The sequence below is a fragment of the Podarcis muralis genome, chromosome 10 (assembly GCF_964188315.1).
Source record: "Podarcis muralis chromosome 10, rPodMur119.hap1.1, whole genome shotgun sequence".
Classification (NCBI taxonomy): Eukaryota; Metazoa; Chordata; class Lepidosauria; order Squamata; family Lacertidae; genus Podarcis; species Podarcis muralis.
The window spans coordinates 22,824,421-22,844,663 of record NC_135664.1 but is presented as its reverse complement, the minus strand read 5'-3'; the positions used below and the strand labels follow the sequence as shown (position 1 = coordinate 22,844,663).

At 43.1% G+C, this 20,243-nt stretch overlaps 1 protein-coding gene across 3 annotated transcripts in view; it reads right to left on the bottom strand.

Moving 5' to 3' along the window:
* Window positions 1-20,243, bottom strand: part of CTTNBP2 (cortactin binding protein 2) — a 112,172-nt gene that overhangs the window by 17,911 nt on the left and 74,018 nt on the right. For all 3 annotated transcript variants that reach the window (XM_028747697.2, XM_028747698.2, XM_028747696.2), the window contains exons 10-16: window positions 16,281-16,556; window positions 14,303-14,398; window positions 13,203-13,282; window positions 9,816-9,902; window positions 9,615-9,714; window positions 7,252-7,404; window positions 6,013-6,200 (exon numbers count right to left, since the gene is read on the bottom strand). In XM_028747697.2, the coding sequence (XP_028603530.2) occupies window positions 6,013-6,200; window positions 7,252-7,404; window positions 9,615-9,714; window positions 9,816-9,902; window positions 13,203-13,282; window positions 14,303-14,398; window positions 16,281-16,556 (980 nt within the window). The remainder of the gene's footprint in view (window positions 1-6,012; window positions 6,201-7,251; window positions 7,405-9,614; window positions 9,715-9,815; window positions 9,903-13,202; window positions 13,283-14,302; window positions 14,399-16,280; window positions 16,557-20,243) is intronic.

Below are 20,243 nucleotides of genomic sequence, written 5' to 3'. Positions count from 1 at the left end.
TTTTTTAAAAGAAGAACATCCCAATAGATGAATAAAGCCTAATTCTATACGAAGCATTCACACTTAAGTCCCAGTAGAAGCATTACAGAGATATTGGCTATGCAGTCTGCCTTCAACTGGCATATCATCACCACCTCAAGAGGGAACAAGGCATAACATTACATATAGCAAGAAACAACGCTGTCGCCAGCAGTGTGCAGATGGTCTTGCTTAAGCCATCTTGCCAAGACAAGCTTGGGGGATATGACTGCTACACATCTAATGTTACAAAGGAACAAATGAAGCCTTTGGGGCTGTAACTTTTCTCCCAATTAACATTTAATGCTACCTGGGCACAAGTTCCGACCAGCACATTGGTGGTGAAAAGTCTCGATCTGGGAAGGCGAAAATGCATCAGTCCTGTCAGCAATGCTTTAAGTCTATTCATCATTTCAATTTCCCACAATGCCATTGCGGTAGCATTGCTAAGGGGCCCTAGATGCAGACACTGGGCACTGCTTCACCACCAAATAAGCCCACTAGGGTCTACTGATGGAGAACTCATTCACTGGATCATCACCTTGTCATGGGGCTTGCACGTTCCTATGACCCTTGTGAGAAAAGCCACCAGGAGTCTCGTACTCCCAGCAGGGTCACCCAAGGTGGTAAGGTCAAAGGTGAGGAGCTAGACAAAGGATGATCCAAAAAGTCCTCAATGGCAGAACAGGTGGATAATAAGCGGTATGTTACAACGGCTGAAAGGTGGGTGAAGGATGCAGCAGATAAGAATCTACTGGTCGTTGTGATACTCATGCCATCGGAATAGAGTCTTACTGCGAAGACTGTGCGTTGGTCAGCGTGCACTGATCTACACACAAAAAACAAATTCACGCACAGGCGTCTTCCAAAACCACTGTTAAAACCGTGTTTATGGAAGACAATCTAACTCGGCTACAAGTGATTGCCAAAGAAGACAGATAGTTGGACTTGTCCCAAGGTGAAAGCATACTGGGATATGATATATAATGAACTTAAGAAAGTGTTTAAGAACACTTTTCATAAGAAACCAGAAGCTTTCCTGCTAGGTATTCTAGGAGAAGAGATTCTCAAGAAAGACTATACTTTATTTTTATATGCTACAACAGCAGCAAGGATTCTTTTAGCCCAGAAATGGAAGCAGCAAGAAATTCCGACAGTAGAAGAATGGCAAAATAAGATGATTGAATATGTAGAACTGGCAAAACAGCCTGGAAAAATCCGAGACCGGCGAGACCAACAGTTTGAAAAAGACTGAAGTAAATTTATTACGTATTTGAAAGAGCATTGTAAACATTTTACAACACTAACAGGACTGATTTAAAGGTTTGCTAGTCAAAAGTGGAATGTTGTTTACAATTAAAAAGAATATCAAAGCAAAAAGAAAGGTAGATAGGGGGAATGAGAAATGTGGATGAAATTATGATTGGAAGCTAGAAAGTCAGTTTGGAGGGATGGGGGGAAGTCAATGACTTGAGAGAGTCAAAATATAGGTGATGATAAGAAATGTAAAAATTGTATGGTGTTTGCTGAAAATGAAAATGCTAATAAATATTATTATAAAAAAAGAAAAAACTTGCACCCAGAGTTGTTTTGTTTCAGTGTAAATAATCTTACACTGGGACGCGGGTGGCGCTGTGGGTAAAACCTCAGCGCCTAGGACTTGCCGATCGCATGGTCGGCGGTTCGAATCCCTGTGGCGGGGTGTGCTCCCGTCATTCGGTCCCAGCGCCTGCCAACCTAGCAGTTCGAAAGCACCTCCGGGTGCAAATAGATAAATAGGGACCGCTTACCAGCGGGAAGGTAAACGGTGTTCAGTGTGCTGTGCTGGCTCGACAGATGCAGCTTGTCATGCTGGCCACGTGACCCGGAAGTGTCTGCGGACAGCGCTGGCTCCCGGCCTATAGAGTGAGACGAGCGCACAACCCTAGAGTCTGGCAAGACTGGCCCGAACGGGCAGGGGTACCTTTACCTTTACCTAATCTTACACCTCTCACAAAAAAGAGGTTTTATAACAACTGTATAAAGAAAGGGCCAAGTACTAAGGTTCTCCCACACAGCGGAGGCCTACTGCTATCAATGACTTCAAATTTCAAATTATTCCTTCAGTTCTCATTGCGCTGGTTTGCTCATTTGCTGAAGCTATTTTGGCACATTTATGCCCTTGCTTCCATTTTGCTCGTTTTCAATTAAAAAACACTTGTAGACAACGGGGAGCACTCCAGGCATTTAACAAAGATAGAGGCAGAGATCTGGAAATGACAGAAGAACCATACACAAGTATTCAGTTAAGGGATAATGCCTTGCTTTGAGGCAAGAGCTAAAAAGGAAATCCTTTCATAAGAAATAACTCATGTTCTTCCTAATCTCATTAGAAGCAGGGCTTTCTGGTGTGCAGTCAGACCAGCTGTGGAAAGATACCATTTTGTTTTGTTTTTTACAGTGCTGCTTTCATAGTCCTGTTGTGGACATTTAATTGAAATTAATTTTAAAAGGGAATATCACGATGAGGGTTGTGTATATATTAGTATAAAATGCACAGACTTCTGCACCAAGGTAACCCTAATTCACCACCCTGTATACATTATTGGCTCATTTTGAATAATGTAAATCTGCAATCCTATACCTACTTAGTAAAGGTAAAGGTACCCCTGCCCATACGGGCCAGTTTTGCCAGACTCTAGGGTTGTGCGCTCATCTCACTCTATAGGCCGGGAGCCAGCGCTGTCCGCAGACACTTCTGGGTCACGTGGCCAGCGTGACAAGCTGCATCTGGCGAGCCAGCGCAGCACACGGAACGCCGTTTACCTTCCTGCTGGTAAGCGGTCCCTATTTATCTACTTGCACCTGAAGGTGCTTTCGAACTGCTAGGTTGGCAGGCGCTGGGACCGAGCAACGGGAGCGCACCCCGCCGGGGGGATTCGAACCTCCGACCTTTCGATCAGCAAGTCCTAGGTGCTGAGGCTTTAACCCACAGCGTCACCCGCATCCACAGCGCCACCCGCGTCCTACTTATCTGGGAGCAAATCCCATTGAACTCAACGAGACTTGCTTCTGCATAGACATATAAGATTCCACTATATATTCATCTTGCTCTCACCACAGGGAAATGTTTTGCACTTCCAAACCAACATTGAATACTACCACAATACTTTGCTGTTTCAGTTCATATGTGGAGTGGCAGCTATTACGGGTGATGAGTGCTCTCTGGAAGTTCATCACGGAAAGCACACCTTTCATGAGCTTTCTCCAAAAATCCCAAGATAAAACTTGGCTCCAATATGAACCTTTTCTAGGAATGCACTAAAAGCCCCAGAACTCCCCCTCCCTCCCTGTTGTTTTTTACATGGTTGCTGCTGTTTCATAAGCACCAAGTGGGAGGGAGGAATTTCATCACGATTACCTGGTACCTTATGAATCCCTTGCTTGGTTCATTATTCGACCTATCTCCCGCTAGAACAGCAGAAGAAGGTAGTTTAGGGAAGAGGAAGGAAAGGGAAGAGGAGGCTGGAAGAGAACTGGGTTGATGTGTGGGGTGGAAGAAGCTGAGATCTTTTTTAGCTCAAATAAAAATCCAAGCCCAAGAAGAATTATAACACTGCAATGTTCATCTTCTATTGAGACAGACATTATGAGTCCTGGATGCTTGTACAGTCGTACCTTGGATCTCAAACGCCCTGGAACTCGGACGTTTTGGCTCCTGAATGGCGCAAACCTGGAAGTGACTGTTCCAGTTTGCAAATGTTCTTTTGGAACCCAAATGTCCAACGGGGCTTCCATGACTTCTGATTGGCTGCAGGAACATCCTGCAGCCGATCAGAAGCTGCAATTTGGTTTTTGAACGTTTTGGAAGTCGAACGGATTCCCGGAATGGATTCCATTCGACTTCCAAGGTACGACTGTATTTTTGAGATTCAAAATACAAAAATTTCAGTGACATCACTAACTACTGTGCAACTATACCTCTATAGACTACAGTATACCTTATACAAATATTACTGTGATGATGTATGTGGTGTGCCTTGAACGTGGAAAGAAAACAACAAACCCAACATATCTAAATATCAAAGCAGCAATGTATAGCTTGCTTTCATTTACAATGGGCTCACATCCTTGAGGTTTCAATCTCTTAATCCACGTTGGCTTCTGGGTCTCCTCGAAGAACTGTCAAAGAACTGCCTCTCAGGTGCTGCTTGCGGAAGAAGTCACACCTGCTAAATTTCTCTCTGCCATATATTCTCGAGATCAGCTCTCCGCCACCACGGGCTCAAGAAAAATCACTTAAAGCTAGCTCCTGACAAACACCAGTTTCACTAAGCAGCAATGATTTATGACTTCATTTCAAAGGGAGTAGGATGATAAACCATCCATTGCTAACTAGGATTTGAAGCTCTCCATGCTGCCAGGAGACCTACAATCAGAGGAGGAGGAGGAGGAGGAGGAGGAGGAGGAGGAGGAGGAGGAGGAGGAGGAGAAGAAGAAGAAGAAGAAGAAGAAGAAGAAGAAGAAGAAGAAGTAGGCTTCAGGTTTTTTGCGGAATGAAAATTTAAGAATCTTCTTATTTTCATTATATATGATATCCGAAAATTCTCTTATTCTTTTCTACTCCAACCACAGCGGCTAGGATTCTAATAGGTAAGAATTTGAAAAGTGACAACATCCCCACCAAAACAGACTGGCAAATGAGAATGATTGGATATCTACAACTCGCAAAGATGAAAGGAAGAATAAGAAGAAACTCAATACAAAAAGTTAATAAAGATCGAATAACTTTTGAAGAATATAATAGAAATTACTGTGATAATGCTAACCTCTGGGCAGATGTAGAATGAATCATGAAATATAAAGAAAGTATATAATAAAACCAATTGGAAGAAATAGAAATTAATAATAATGAAATGTGTATAGGTTAACAAATGTAAAATAGCACAATGAAAAGTATAGGAAGTTAGTGTCAAGGGTGTGTTTGGTGTGTTTATGTTGTAATATGTGCAGTGTGTAGAGATGTCACTGCTTTTAAAAACTGACCTGAAGTGGTTTCCATCCCTTACGTATTATTTTTAACACTCAATTGGGAGCCGCCCAGAGTGGCTGGGGAAACTCAGCCAGAAGGGCAGGGTATAAATAAATTATTATTATTATTATTATTATTATTATTATTATTATTATTATTATTATTATTTATGTGTCTGTGACAAACCTGAAGGATGAGAGCTTATCATCAGGCAACAACTCAACACTGCTGCAGTACAGTTGGGTGGATTTTTCTTTTTCTTTCTTTTTTTAAAATAAATTTTACTATACATCAATTAAGATCAGCTTACATATTACTAATAACATTTAACTTAAACAGTACATACAACACATCCAATACACACTGCACGTCTATTGAAATCTTAAATGGTAGCAGTTACAGCAGGCAGAAAATGCCTCCTTAACACGTATTGGTGATGTAATTGACTACCAACAAGCCAAGTCTGCTCAAAAGCAATTCTGCAATTTGATTTAAGAAAGGCTTATGCATGAAAGTTACTGGTTTGTTGCTAGTATGTAGGAATGATGATGAAGTTCCATCTGTGTATTTATAAATATATACAGTCAAACCTCGGCTCCCGAATGGCTCCGTTTTCAAACTTTTCAGCTTCCAAAGGCCGAAAACCCGGAAGTAAATGCTCCGGTTTTTGAATGTTTTTTGGAAGCTGAACATCTGACATGGCTTCCGCCTGAGTGCAGGAAGCTCTTGCAACCAATTCGCCTCGGTTGTCGAATGTTTCGGAACGGACTTCCAGAACGAATTACATTCGACAACAGAGGTTTAACTGTATCTCAATTCATAAACTAAATCGCAGAAGCTTATTGAGCTGTATACAAACGCTCACTTCTTTGTCCTCCAAAATGGAAGAGCTTTAGTTCTCTTATTAATTTATTTGGTTCTAGTAACGCCAAACACCTTTTGTAGTGAACAGTGACCTGAAACTCAAGCAGGCATGCTCCTACCTTGCTTAAAACCTTCCTTCTTAAGAACCTTTGCAGGAGGCCATGGATCGGTTCTCCGTCCCATCTTAGCTGAACCCAGAGGAAATGTTGCTGAACCATCAGGTCGGAGCCTTGAAGCCGAGATTTTGCAATGGTCCCCATAAGAAAACAATTCTCGTGGAAGTAATAAGCTTCAGATGCACCATTGGCTAAACAAAACCAAAACAAAACAACCAATAGAGAAGAAAAGCTCAAAATAAAACATCCAGGTGATAGCGCTAATCAAGAAACAGACTCAAAATGCAAGATCATTTAAATGGATTACATATCACTGTGGCAGGGTTCGTATGCCACTCCCCTGTCATTCTGTACTGAGCTAAGCCTCAAACCATACGATGAACCTTGCTGATAGCTTGTGGTTTGTCTGGAGAGAGCTAATCCATGAGCCTGGGTTCAGGTGCCCTGCTAAGGCTATGGCTTAGCTCAGTGCAATGCACTGCAGAGAGGTCAGAGAGGAGTCAGGTGCAGGCTGGCATGTTTGTGTGTTTCTGCTAAGCCTGTGTCAAGGGCAAACTTCCAAAGAAAACTCTGCTCTTTAAAACAAAATACAAAAAATCCTTCCAGTAGCACCTTAGACTCAGACCAACTAAGTTTGTTATTGGTATGAGCTTTTGTGTGCATGCACACGTCTTCAGATACTTTAAAAGTGTGTTTTCCATAATAGTGAACCCTAGAGAAACAAAAAAAACACAGTGGTGCCTCTCAAGACGAAATTAATTCGTTCCGCAAGTTTTTTCGTCTAGCGAATTTTTCGTCTTGCGAAGCATGGTTTCCCATAGGGATGCATTGAAAATCAATTAATGCGTTCCTATGGTCAAAAAAAGTCCAAACAAAGCCAAATTTGGTACAACAAGAGTTTATTAAGTGCTCTTTAAAGTCACACATACTGTAAAGAGCATTTCAAAATTCAAACCCAGAATTTTTTTAAAAAAACAGCAGAGTGGCCCAATGGTCACAGAAAATCAGAAAAATGCAGAAAAAAACACACAAGCTTCCAGATTCTTGCAAACTCCTCCCCAACTGTTCGCCCAGCCACCCACCACACAGAAATTCAAACCCATAATTTTTTTCATCTTGCGAAGCAAGCCCATAGGGAAATTCATCTTGCGAAGCAGCTCGAAAAACAGAAAACCCTTTTGTCTAGCGAGTTTTTTGTCTTGCGAGGCATTTGTCTTGCAGGGCACCACTGCATTTCTGTACCTTTCTTCATAGTGTAGGGGTTCTCAGAGCCACGGTTTTCAAGAGGTTGGAGAAACTCCCCCAGTAATTCCAATAATGTCGCTTTTTCCAAATTCTCTAAAATTACAATGGTTCTGTTGTTTACAGAAGGCTGTTTCACGGGGATCAGGCAACCTGTGGATACAAAGAGCTTATTGTGGCTGGCAGAGGGAGACTGCCTCTCTCGATTTACAACATGCATTTTTCATAATAAGAACATATCTAGAGCATGTAGGAACTTTGATGCTGCTTTTGTCCACCCCGCCTTTGCCCCCCAAATATCTCATGGAAGGAGTGACTAACCTTCCTTGTCTCAAGGGCCACATTCCTGCTTGGCTATCTCTCCAAGGGCCACAAGCTAGCAGTTGGGGGTCTAACCAAAAGTGAGAATAGTGCCCCCTCTCTCACACACACAGAAGCACACAGCCCTTCCCTCCACAGATCACCAGAGGGGAGGTTATCGGTTTTTCTCTGCTTACCAAATGATTGTTTGGTTGACCGAGAAGAGGGCAACGTGCATCTCCCCCAGGATAGTGGGTTATGCCCACCTCGGATTGAGCAGAGGCAACAGGGCAATGGGATCTGATGCCTCTGTTAGACTCCTCTCAACTCTCTTAACTAAATAAATATGTTTTCTCTCTCCAGCCTTTGTGTCCGGCAAAACAGATGCACACTTTTGACAACTTTGCTTATTGTCAGGGACGCTGCTGAGGGGGGCTACAACAAACAGCCATGGTGGGTGCCTCCTCCTTTCCCCCCTGACCCTGAATCTCCCCAGGAGCAGGAGGGAAGTATAGATTTAGAACAGTGGTTTCCAGAGGAGCGTAGATCAGAAGGGGAAAGCTGGGAAATACCGGATGAAGAGCAGCTAGGAGAAGAAACACACTGGAAGAGAGAGGGTTAACAGATTCACAGTTGCTGGACAGCATCCCCCTTCCCCCCTCCCCACGTTCTAGGAGAGCTGAAAAAGTTGCTGAACAGAAAGCAAAGCGACTTCAAGCTCAGGGTACCAGATATGGAAGTGGTGTGGATTGAGAGAGGGATGGGTGGGGCAGCATGTAGCCTTAATTGGAAACACCATCATTCTTAATAGGAGATGTTTCTTATCCCTTGCTGTGATTATTAAAGAATTCTAACTGGTTCACTTTGTTCTGCTTATCTACTGCCGAGGGGGGGGGGGGGAGAGAAGCTGATTCCTTGAAGCCTGACACTTATAAACCTAACTTTTAAACTGAAACAGCTAACTTAGTTATTTTGAAAAAGTTTCACTTGTTTGTTAAATACAAATTAGACTGTTAGACCAGCCCAATCAAAATACAGTGGTACCTCAGGTTAAGTACTTAATTCGTTCCGGAGGTCCGTTCTTAACCTGAAACTGTTCTTAACCTGAAGCACCACTTTAGCAGTGTCGTGCCGCCGCTGCACGATTTCTGTTCTCATCCTGAAACAAAGTTCTTAACCTGAGGTACTATTTCTGGGTTAGCGGAGTGTGTAACCTGAAGCGTATGTAACCTGAAGCATATGTAACCTGAAGCGTATGTAACCCAAGGTACCACTGTAGTCAGTGATGAACTTGGTGGGGAGTCACGTCATCATCATTTGTTCTTTATTTCATTTTGCTAGACCAGGCATAGGCAAACTTGGCCCTCCAGATGTTTTGGGACTACAACTCCTACCATCCCTAGCTAACAGGACCAGTGGTCAGGGATGATAGGAACTGGAGTCTCAAAACATCTGGAGGGCCAAGTTTGCATATGCCTGTGCTAGACAGACGTATGAGATGCCTGTAAATCTTTTGGGAGTGTTATTCCTATAATCATTGGTGAAGAATGATTTAGAGGTGGAAACACTCTGGGTGAATCCTGAGGGATGTAGACGCATGAGGTTCAGTATGGGAATGAAATATTGAGAGAATTCTGCCTATCCCTTATAATACCTATAAAACAACTTTAATTTACCTTCATTTCATTTCATTTCATTTCATTTCATTTTATGCTATTCATATGAATTAAATATTTCCAAATCATGTATAATAATTGTATAATAATAATTTTTTCGGGGAGGGGGGAGCATTTTTAAATCCCAGACCTATCCTCACATCTGTCAGGAGAGATATAAAATAAAACTATTCAAAGCTTGGCATTAAATTTTGTCTTCAGTTTAGGCTCTGTCTCTTTTTCACAACATCAATTTTTGTCTCTGGAGTTTCTGAAAAGTTAGATTAAAAATATGCCATAGGATGCACAAAGTGCTTTGGTGTACTATTTCCTTTGTAAACATCATTCCAAGTAAGCCTTCTTTTTTTTTTAATCCCAGCCTCCGCTGATTTATTAAAATCATCTTACCGCTGTTGATGAATAATTCTGCAAGTTGCTCCTTAGAGAAATCAGAATCTATCTTCACTTTGACAATTTCACAGCTGAATCCTGCAGCCAGTTGCTTGTGCTGTGTTAAAAGTTCACAAATTCAGCAAAGGTGAATAATAGGCTCCTTCTACCCACCCTCCATGCCCCCTGCCAAAATGTTGTATAGTTTTATCTTCTTACCTTCATACAGAGGGCTATTTGGTATGCCACATAATCTTGCAAGCTTCCTTCTGGACCATGGAAGATAATATTGCGGTACTGTTCCACCTATAGATAAACACAGTAATATTTATATGTACTTTCACAGGCCTATTTTAAAATGAATGAAAAGAGGTGTTTATTGTTCTTTAGACATTGCTTATAGTGCAATCACATAGATGTCTACTCAAAAGCAAGTCCCACTGAATTAAAAGGGACTTTGCTCCCAAGAACCTGCTATGTAGGATTGCAGCCTTACAGATTTTGAAAAATGTAATTAGAACACGGGTGGCCACCTGGTACCCATTTCAATGCGGGGGGGAAATGCTCACAGCCAGCAGCTTATAAAATGATAACAGTTAATTGCTCTGTTTCTATTCAGGGTTCATAAAAGCATTAAGGACCATTCTACCATCCCTACATCACAAGTCTGGAAGGATGAGTGCCCCTATAATGATGCTTTTGATTCTTAGTACAGTGGTACCTCGGGTTAAGAACTTAACTCGTTCCGGAGGTCCATTCTTAACCTGAGGTACCACTTTAGCTAATGGTGCCTCCCGCTGCCGCTGCGCCACTGCCACGCGATTTCTGTTCTCATCCTGAGGTAAAGTTCTTAACCAGAGGTACTACTTCCTGGTTATCGGAGTCTGTAACCTGAGGCGTCTGTAACCTGAAGCATCTGTAACCTGAGGTACAGTCGTACCTCAGTCCGTTCTTAAACCGAAACCATCCTTAAACCGAGGCACGCTTTCCCTAATGAGGCCCCCGCTGCCGGTGCCCTTCCACCGTTCGGCTTCCATTCTTAGACCGAGGTAAAGTTCGCGAACCGGGACACTACTTCTGGTTTTGCGGAGTTCATAAACCGAATCATTTGTAAACAGGGCTGTTCTTAAACCGGGGTACCACTGTACTGTATAATGTCTTAACTGGAGTGAATGTTAATAAAGACACCAGTCAGTTATTACCCCTGAAACAGAAAATCAAAATGCCATTTAATATAAGATGCCAGGATGTAAAGTGCTACTTTGGGTTCATCCAAGGACTTGCTCAGCAGACTTGTTGCATTTTCTCCCCTTTAACCAGTAGATCCCTGTGACATTTTACCAAGTGTCAAAAGCAATGGCGCGCAGCCCTGCTATTTGAGAATCCCCTTGGCTGCGCAGAATGAACCGTGCAATTCTTTGGACTGTGAGCATGATTTAGGTGGTTTTTCAAAAATCTATGTATCTGGATAGAATAACTACAGAGGAGGGCTTTTCAAGTATTCTGCGTTTCCTGTGCTGCTATTCCCGGAACGAAATCTAACGCTCGTGTCTCAGTTTCCTAGCAACGTAACTACCTGTAAAGGGTTCTGAAGATAAGTTTACAAATTGAATTCCAAGAGGACTAAATTAGCTCTCTACCACTGTAATAGCCATGTCCTTTGAAGGCTAACTTGCCACTCCTGAGAATTTTGCTTCCTTGCTTTTAAGTGGAAACAGATAGTAAAAGGAACTTTATAGTAAGTGAACTCGGTGTACGAAACTTTAGTGAAGCTTTATAGCAGGGAAGGGTGACCTGTTTGCAGGCTGAGGTCTGCATTCCCTCAAGGACAACCTGTCAGCGGTAGGTGGGGAATTAGAGGTGAAAGGAGAGAGAGAGAGAGAGAGAGAGAGAGAGAGAGCGCAACAAATGCAACTCACAATGTTATAATGTGACTCGTTCCAGCCTGGCAAAAGCATGTGAAGGGCTGGTGAAGGAGGCAATAGGATGGTGCAGTCCAGGGGGCCAGAAACGTAGCCCTTGGGTCTGAGAATTAGTTCCCCATCTTGCTGTTACATGTCAGTTCTGTTGCCCTGATAGTTACCGTATTTTTCACTCTATAGGACGCACCGGACCATAGGAGGGGGAGAACAGGGGGAAAAAATTCTCCCCCTCTCTGCTCAGCGCCCCTTCAGCGAAGCGGCAGGAGAAACGGAGCCCCTTCCATTTCTCTTCCTGCTTCACTGAAGGGACGCTGTGCGGAGAAGGAAAACTGTGCAGCGCCTCTCCAGCGAAGCGAAGCCTGGAGGCGGCTATCCAGCCTTCAGGCGGCTATCCGCAAGCCTTCGGAGCGCAGCGGGAACTCCTGCTGCGCTCCGAAGGCTTGCGGATAGCTGCCTGAAGCCTCCGGAGAGCAGTGGGAATTCCCGCTGTGCTCTGGTGGCTTCAGGCGGCTTCAACGAAAGCAACGCGAAGCCTCTGGAGCATGGGGGGGGGGAATTCTCCCTCTGCGCTTCGGAGGCTTCGCGTTGCTATCGCTGAAGCCAAGAAGCTTGCATTCGCTCCATAAGACGCACACACATTTCCCCTTAATTTTTGAAGGGGGAAAAGTGCGTCTTATAGAGCGAAAAATATGGTAAATGAAGCACCCATGTTCAGAGGCAATGCTCCTCTGAATCACATTTGCTGGTATGGGAGGGCTGGTTGCCATCACAGCTCGTCTGTGGACTTTGCACCCGGGCAACTTTTTGGGAACAGGGTGCCGGATCAAAGTGGACCTTGGAACTGATCCAGCAAGGCTCTCTTTATAGCCTTAAGAAAGCAGTAGCATTCTGGCACAGGTAGAGAAAACCAGCAAGATAATAAGAGTTAAGACTTGCATTCTTCAAAGCCCATAGACCGGGAGAAAATATTCTGTGCCAACACTGTTTTGTGCCTTTCTAGAGTGGCTGCTTCGCTAATTCATTTTTCAGAGCAGCAGAATGGAACCACTTGTCGTAGTGGGGACATAGCGATAAAAGATTCCAATTGCTCAAAAGCAACCAGGAGCCCATTACAGTGGTACCTCTGGTTACGTACTTAATTCGTTCCGGAGGTCCGTTCTTAACCTGAAACTGTTCTTAACCTGAAGCACCACTTTAGCTAATGGGGTCTCCTGCTGCCACCACGCCACTGCCACACGATTTCTGTTCTCATCCTGAAGCAAAGTTCTTAACCTGAGGTAATATTTCTGGGTTAGCGGAGTCTGTAACCTGAAGCATATGTAACCCGAGGTACCACTGTAGTTTAAAAGATCTCAAGAGGAGGACTGAGGGTGCAGTCACACAACTATTTTACTCCCACTTCAACATGGGTTCTGTCATCATGGTCAGATCCATGAGAAACTTGGTTATCTGAATCAGTCCATAACGTATTCGGCTCTTGGCAGAGAAGACAAATGTGGAAAAAAAATCTGTATGTTGCAGAGGTTCGAGCACTGGCTCCCTTCTAGAGAGTACTGCAGAAGGGCACAGCTCAGGAGACTGTCCCCCAAACAGTTAGAAAACACAAGAAGTTTGTTAATTTTTACAAAACGATTTCGGTGGAGAGAGATGAACGTTGCTAAGGCAGAACTAAGCTGATCCTTACCAGCCTGAGGTAATTCTGCAGCGTCTGAAGATGGATCATAGATGTATAAGTCACACTGTGCAGACAGCCTTCTTGAGGACCTTTAAAGGAAAGGATACAAAAGAAAACAACCCTAAGCTCTGTGGGGGGTTAAGCTGCACAGAGCCAGAGCTGTGATAAATGAGCACGTTTTTTGGACACCAGACTATAGGGATCCCTGCAGTCCTAAAGAGGTTCTGCTTTCCCCAGCTTGCTGCACTTTCATTCCCTGCTTCTGTCTCATTTTCTTGCCCTTGGAATCTCTGCAATTTGCCCTTTCTTTCTTTCATCCTACCAACCACGATGAATCTTTCCTGTGGTTGGACTCCCTAGATCAGGTACTCCAGAGAAGCTATTTTCTATAATTACTGCCACACAATAAATACAAGTGGGGACGTTCAAGAGTACTCCCAGCCTGGCCAGATGCAAATTGTGCAGACTTTACAAAGAGGCACAGACATTTAATTCTGCTGTGGTTTTTGCACATGTCTACTCAGAAGTAAATATATTTGTGCTTAATGGAGCCTAGTCCCAGGTTAAGTGGCACATGACGCTAGCTGGAGCAATAAGGAAACAAAATGACTTTGTGCTTTTTTCTTAAGCGCTGTGGGTTAAACCACAGAGCCTAGGACTTGCCAATCAGAAGGTCGGCGGTTCGAATCCCCGTGACGGGGTGAGCTCCCGTTGCTCGGTCCCTGCTCCTGCCAACCTAGCAGTTTAAAAGCACGTCAAAGTGCAAGTAGATAAATAGGTACCGCTCCGGTGGGAAGGTAAACGGAGTTTCCATGCGCTGCTCTGGTTTGCCAGAAGCGACTTAGTCCTGTTGGCCACATGACCCGGAAGCTGTACGCCGGCTCCCTCGGCCAATAAAGCGAGATGAGCGCCGCAACCCCAGAGTCGGCCACGACTGGACCTAATGGTCAGGGGTCCCTTTACCTTTTTAATGGCAAAAATGGTGAACTACAAAAGCAACACCATTTTAAAAACGAAAGCCGATCACTCTGCTTTCCACAGTGGTTAGAGGCCTAAATTAACTCCTTTTGGGAAATATGTGAAGCCAAAGCAGGAGCAGACATACTTACCAAGCAAAAATATGATTATATGTTCCACCTGATTCCTTTTCAAAAATTCCCAAGGTGGTTGAGGAAATGCCTGACCTATTGACCACGAAACATTGCCTGTTAAGAAGAACATGAAATCGGTCATACTTATATACACAAACACACAACACATCTATATTTGAAGACACTTGTATATGCCATGTCACATGAATTTAAATTTGGTTAGTTTTAATGGATATTTAATGGAAATATAAACCGTTAGTGTTTTAAAAAGCTTTACATAGTGCCCCAGAGTGCTTTGGGCAACACAGTCAGATGGATGGGGTACAAAAATAATAAAGTTATCATCATTATTATTAAACAATAATGTCTACTCTTTTTTTTAAAAAAAAAGGAATTTGCAATTCGTTTGGATTCCTGGAAATGTCGTATCTCAAACTAAGGACACAAGTTTCACCCCACTTCTGGCTTTACCTACCAAGGTTGCATAATATGGCACCTTATGGCACCTTTCTTATTCTGTAATGTTTAAAAGCTACCATGACATAGGGGACTAAGAAAAACAAGCTTATACTGAAAGTCTAGAGTTGGCTCCAGAGTGTGGCCAATTTGCCAGGGACGAACATCAACAGAAGGTCCACTGCCCTTTTCTACATTGCGCAGAGTACCCAGACAGATCAGATGCAGCCTAAGGGAATTCTTGGTTTACATGCCCAACTTGTTTCTTTATTTAAAGCATTTATACTCTGTCATCAGAGGGTGATGAGGAATTGTGCTGGATGCAGAAGGGAACGGGATGGGATGACGGCCATTGTGTGGTCTGAGTGACAGGAGAGGCACATTATTTTGGCACTGGGAGTTTGGACGGAGGTGCAAACCCAGCCAAAGAGAGGTACTGGGAGTCAGTGTGGTGTAGTGGTTAAGAGCGGTAGACTCGTAATCTGGTGAACCGGGTTCGCATCTCCGCTCCTCCACATGCAGCTGCTGGGTGACCGTGGGCTAGTCACACTTCTCTGAAGTCTCTCAGCCCCACTCACCTCACAGAGTGTTTGTTGTGGGGGAGGAAGGGAAAGGAGAATGTTAGCCGCTTTGAGACTCCTTAGGGTAGTGATAAAGCGGGATATCAAATCCAAACTCTTCTTCTACTGTATACAATGTAGTTTTATAGAAGGCAACAAATAAGGCTTCCAGAATTGTCGGCTAGCCTCAAACCATTTCAAAAGATGTATTAAACACTTCCCTACTCACTCAGTCCCTCAGCACACCACATGAAAAGGTATGCTAAGTGCTCTGACTGAAATTGCGAGTCACCTTGGGAGCACTTTGTCCTGAAAAGTGGCATACTAATATCATAATGAAACATCTGGAGGGCACAAAGTTAATGTATTGGCATTTACTTGTTTAATCATGGCTCGATTTTGGCCTTTGGGTAAGTATATACAGAGAACAAATGGGTTTCGTTATATTCCATCAATCCATTGCATAAGGTAAAAAAGAAAAGGTAAAGGACCCCTGAATGATTAAGTCCAGTCAAAGGCAACTATGGGGTGCGGCGCTCATCTCGCTTTCAGGCTGAGGGAGCTGGCATTTGTCCACAGACAGCTCTCTGGGTCATGTGGCCAGCATGACTAAGCCGCTTCTGGTGCAATGGGACACCGTGACGAAAACCAGAGTGCACGGAAACGGCGTTTACCTTCCCACCACAGCAATACCTATTTATCTACTTGCACTGGTGTGCTTTCAAACTGCTAGGTTGGCAGGAGCTGGGACAGAGCAACGGGAGATCACCCTGTTGCGGGGATTCGAACCGCCGACCTACTGATCGGCAAGCCCAAGAGACTCAGTGGTCTAGATCACAGCGCCACCCGCATCCCCTCAATTGCATAATACACCAGGAGTTCAGTACAACGCTCTTAGCCAAGATACTTGTTGCATACCATGTAACCCAAAACATAGAGGAATTTTCTTTTTCTACAAAGCTAAGAGTGCTAATAGATACCAAGTTTGATGGATAATATACTGCTTGCAGTGAGGCCGATGGTGGATTCCGTGGTGTTATTAAGTGTCAAGTCTTCTAGGCTCTTCCATCCATCAGAAGTGATTGCTTGGAAATGGTTTGCCACTGCCTGGCTCACTGCTTTTGAAAAATCATCCCATGCTGTCTGCTTGCGGATGTTTAACACACATATAGTGTTTTCCATTTCGAGATCATCTGTACCACAATGGGCTGTCTCCACCTGGCTAAGTGCAATCCATAAAGGTATTTTCAGAGCATCTGTTTAAATAGAATGGCAGAACTTGAATGTAGCAAAATCTAGATGCAATGACACAGTTACAATTAATAAAAGAAAAATATGAGTATTCATCCATACATCTCAAAAGCAACATGCAATCCCTGGGTACGGTTGGTAGCTCCATCAGATAGAATATAAATTCAAATTTGTTTCCTGTATAGCCTTTTTTTTATCATTTGATCTAGCTGTAGGGAAACCTCAAAAAGTGTCTGTGATTGAATCAATACATCACACACAGAAAAGGCTTTTATGTACGAAAGTTTGTGGCTTGCATAATGACCATCATGTGTGACAACAGAACAATTGTGTCCACCTTTTGGTTTCCATGAGGTCTGAACTACTCCAAAGTAATCATAGGGGAGTATTTTAGGCTTCCCCACAGCACTTCAGAATTCCTGTTATTGAGTATAATCCATGCTGATCTCATTTTAAATTTGATTGATGGTACAGGTAGATTCAGATTATGTTTGATAAGGTGTTATGACTGCCAATTAATGGACCTGCGTTTGAACTGCTGGTACTGGGCTCCCTTCCTGCACACATGGTTTTTCCAATTCAGAAAGGTGATGCAGTCCATAACGTTGCTGTTAGCATGGTTGTCATGGAGACAGATGGCATTTAAATAACTATTTCTGCACCACCTGTGGAAATGCCAACAACTTATAAAGGGACCACCTGGGCATGACTGCTCTAACTGCCAGTTCAAACACATCATACCCCAGTACCTAAATAACTCCGAACAACCTTCATGAAGAGTAATGCCTCAGTTAAAAAAACTCGAATGATTCCACAATCACTTATTCAACTTCTGAAACTGCTAGGACTGTTTTTCTAACATTTAATTAAAAACCTGTCTGCTGAATTCCACTAGTTCTTGGCCTTGTTTCCATATGTGGGAAGAAAGATCCCCACTTCTGACGCCCTCTTACGCATTTTGAGAGCGTTGGCATGCTTTCATCTTTTGCCAGTTCTTTACCTATTCTTTCTACCTTCCTTCATATTCTTTGTATTCTGGGCATTCATCATCTTTACAACAGGGAAAGCACGGAGGCAGTCTCTCCTCTGTGCTGTGCTTTAGCCCACATACAACTATACTAGAGCTGAGCTGAAATTTCTCATAAGTCATCGTTAGAGGAAAATGCTAAGGTTTTTCTTTTTCTCGCCCTTCTACAAAAAAAAAGCCATTTTGAAAAATGTTCTTGGAAGGTTTTCTACCATTTTACACACACACACACACACACACACACACACACACACACACACAATCACCATCAAAACTGGATGCCTTCATCTACCTCACCTGCAATAAAATATACAGTATCTCTCCCACAGCGGCCTCTACAGCCACAGCAGGTGCTGTAGCCCTCCAACAGTTTGACTTTACCCCTCTTCCATCGCCTTACGAGATGCGAAAAATAAGAAATATATAAGGAAAAACTGTGCTAATGAGCCCCAAACCTCAATAAACTGTTTGGATATTTCTCCCTCTCTCTGGAGAGGTTTGCTGAAAAGCTCTTCTCGGTTTCTTTGCCCACAAATAGGGTGGACAATTTTGAGAAGCCATTTGCGGGTGGCTCTAGCTTATAATTATGTTATACTCTGGCCAAATCGCAGGTTCAACATTCTGAATGGCTTGATTATAATGCCTAAGTACTAGTTATACATGCAGTAAGGTAGAAATATGATGTGTCCCTTTGTTCTGTTCTGATCTCAATGCTATAGTTATTATGAAGTATAAAAAGGCATCCGGTATTCACAACAAAATAGTATTAAAATATACTGCTGGTTCGCATTTTATCTTCTGTGATTCCAAGAGTAGGCTTTTGCACACTCCAAACAGTGCTGAAATCTTTTTTCCATACTGAAATCTGAAGGGTCTCCTGTGAACTGTACTCAAGAGATTGAAGTGCAGATGTCTGAAAAAATGTTGTTTTCAATTTGGGACCACACAGGAAGAAGTATGTTTTCATGGTTGCTACAGAATAACTAAAGGTATACTATAAGTTGCATAACAATTGCAAAAGTTATTTTTACATGGAACCAGAAGGCAAGCTTTAAACTTTGTTTCCTTCATTTCAGAGTTATTATGTCAAATAAAACAATGGCTTTTTTTCTTGTTACTTCTTACTGGCCAGGAAACTACAACTAATCCAGAATGCGGCAGCTAGACTGGTGACTGGGAGCAGCCGCCGAGACCACATAACACAGGTCTTGAAAGACCTACATTGGCTCCCAGTATGTTTCCGAGCACAATTCAAAGCATTGGTGCTGACCTTTAAAGCCCTAAAACAGCCTCAGCCCAGTATACCTGAAGGAGCATCTCCACCCCCATCTGAGGTCGAGCTCCGAGGGCCTTCTGGCAGTTCCCTCATTGCGAGAAGTGAGGTTACAGGGAACCAGGCAGAGGGCCTTCTCAGTAGTGGCACCCATCCTGTGGAACGCCCTCCCACCAGATGTCAAAGAAAAATAACTACCAAACTTTTAGAAGACATCTGAAGGCAGCCCTGTTTAGGGAAGTTTTTAATGGCTGATGTTTTAATGTATTTTAAACCTTTTGCTGAAAGCCGCCCAGAGTGGCTGGGGAAACCCAGCCAGATGGGTGTGGTATAAATAAATAAATAGTGGCAAAAACCAATACAAAAGTGGCAGAAACTAAAACAAAGGAACAAAAGGGGAAATTGACTCCCACCTCTAATGGTAATACAGTATTACCATTTTGTTTTCCAAATCTTGCTGTGCTGTGAAGCGGGATGGGATGCCAAATGCCTACGGTTTAAGACAGGAAGGTGGAAAGCCTATCAGAGAAAAAGCTCTCTTAAGCGGTATTCTCCAGCACAGATCCCTGTGTTGCAAAATCCACTCTTCTTCCTGCTTCAGTGGCGGAAAACAATCTACTTCCATGCTCCTCAATTGATGTTAAAGGGTGCGACTCTATTAACACTTCCATTTAAAGTTCCATGTGAGATCCAACCCTGGGGACACATCCATGTAGGTGCTAATTTAGGGCTCCAGATAAGCTGCCTCAGCATATCCAATCTCCACGGCATAAATATGGCACAGAAATTCTCTCTGGTGCACAGCCAAACCACACAGCTGACAGGGACCAAAGCAGGACTGGTATATACCTAATGGGCTTTCGCTTTCAACATAAGAGACCCCCCTAGTGGAGGGAGAAGTGCCTGCCTTTTCCAGAGAGATGTCACATGCTCACAGTTAAGTTTTAAGAATGATATGCTACAACAGAAGCAAGAATATTAATTGCCAAAAATTGGAAAGCAGAATTAGTACCAACACAAGAGGAATGGCAGGATAAATTATCTGAATATCTCGAACTGGCAAAAATGATGGAGGCAATTAGGAGACAGCCAAACCGAAAGTTCAAAAAGGAGTGGGAAATTTATAAAGTATATATAATATATAAAACCAGTGCCCTCAAGTTAAAACCTGGACATGCTTTGATCAATTTTCACAAACCACAATATGGATTATAAGTACAGTATTCAGATAACAAAAGAAATGGTGAAATGATTAAAGAAGCAGTTTATTAAACAGATAATAAGACAGACCCGCTTTGAGGAAGACGGAAGTCTAATGGGGAAGATAAGGAATTGGGAATTAAGAACATGGTGGCATAAGTTCTTTTGTGAGAACGTATGGATATATGGATG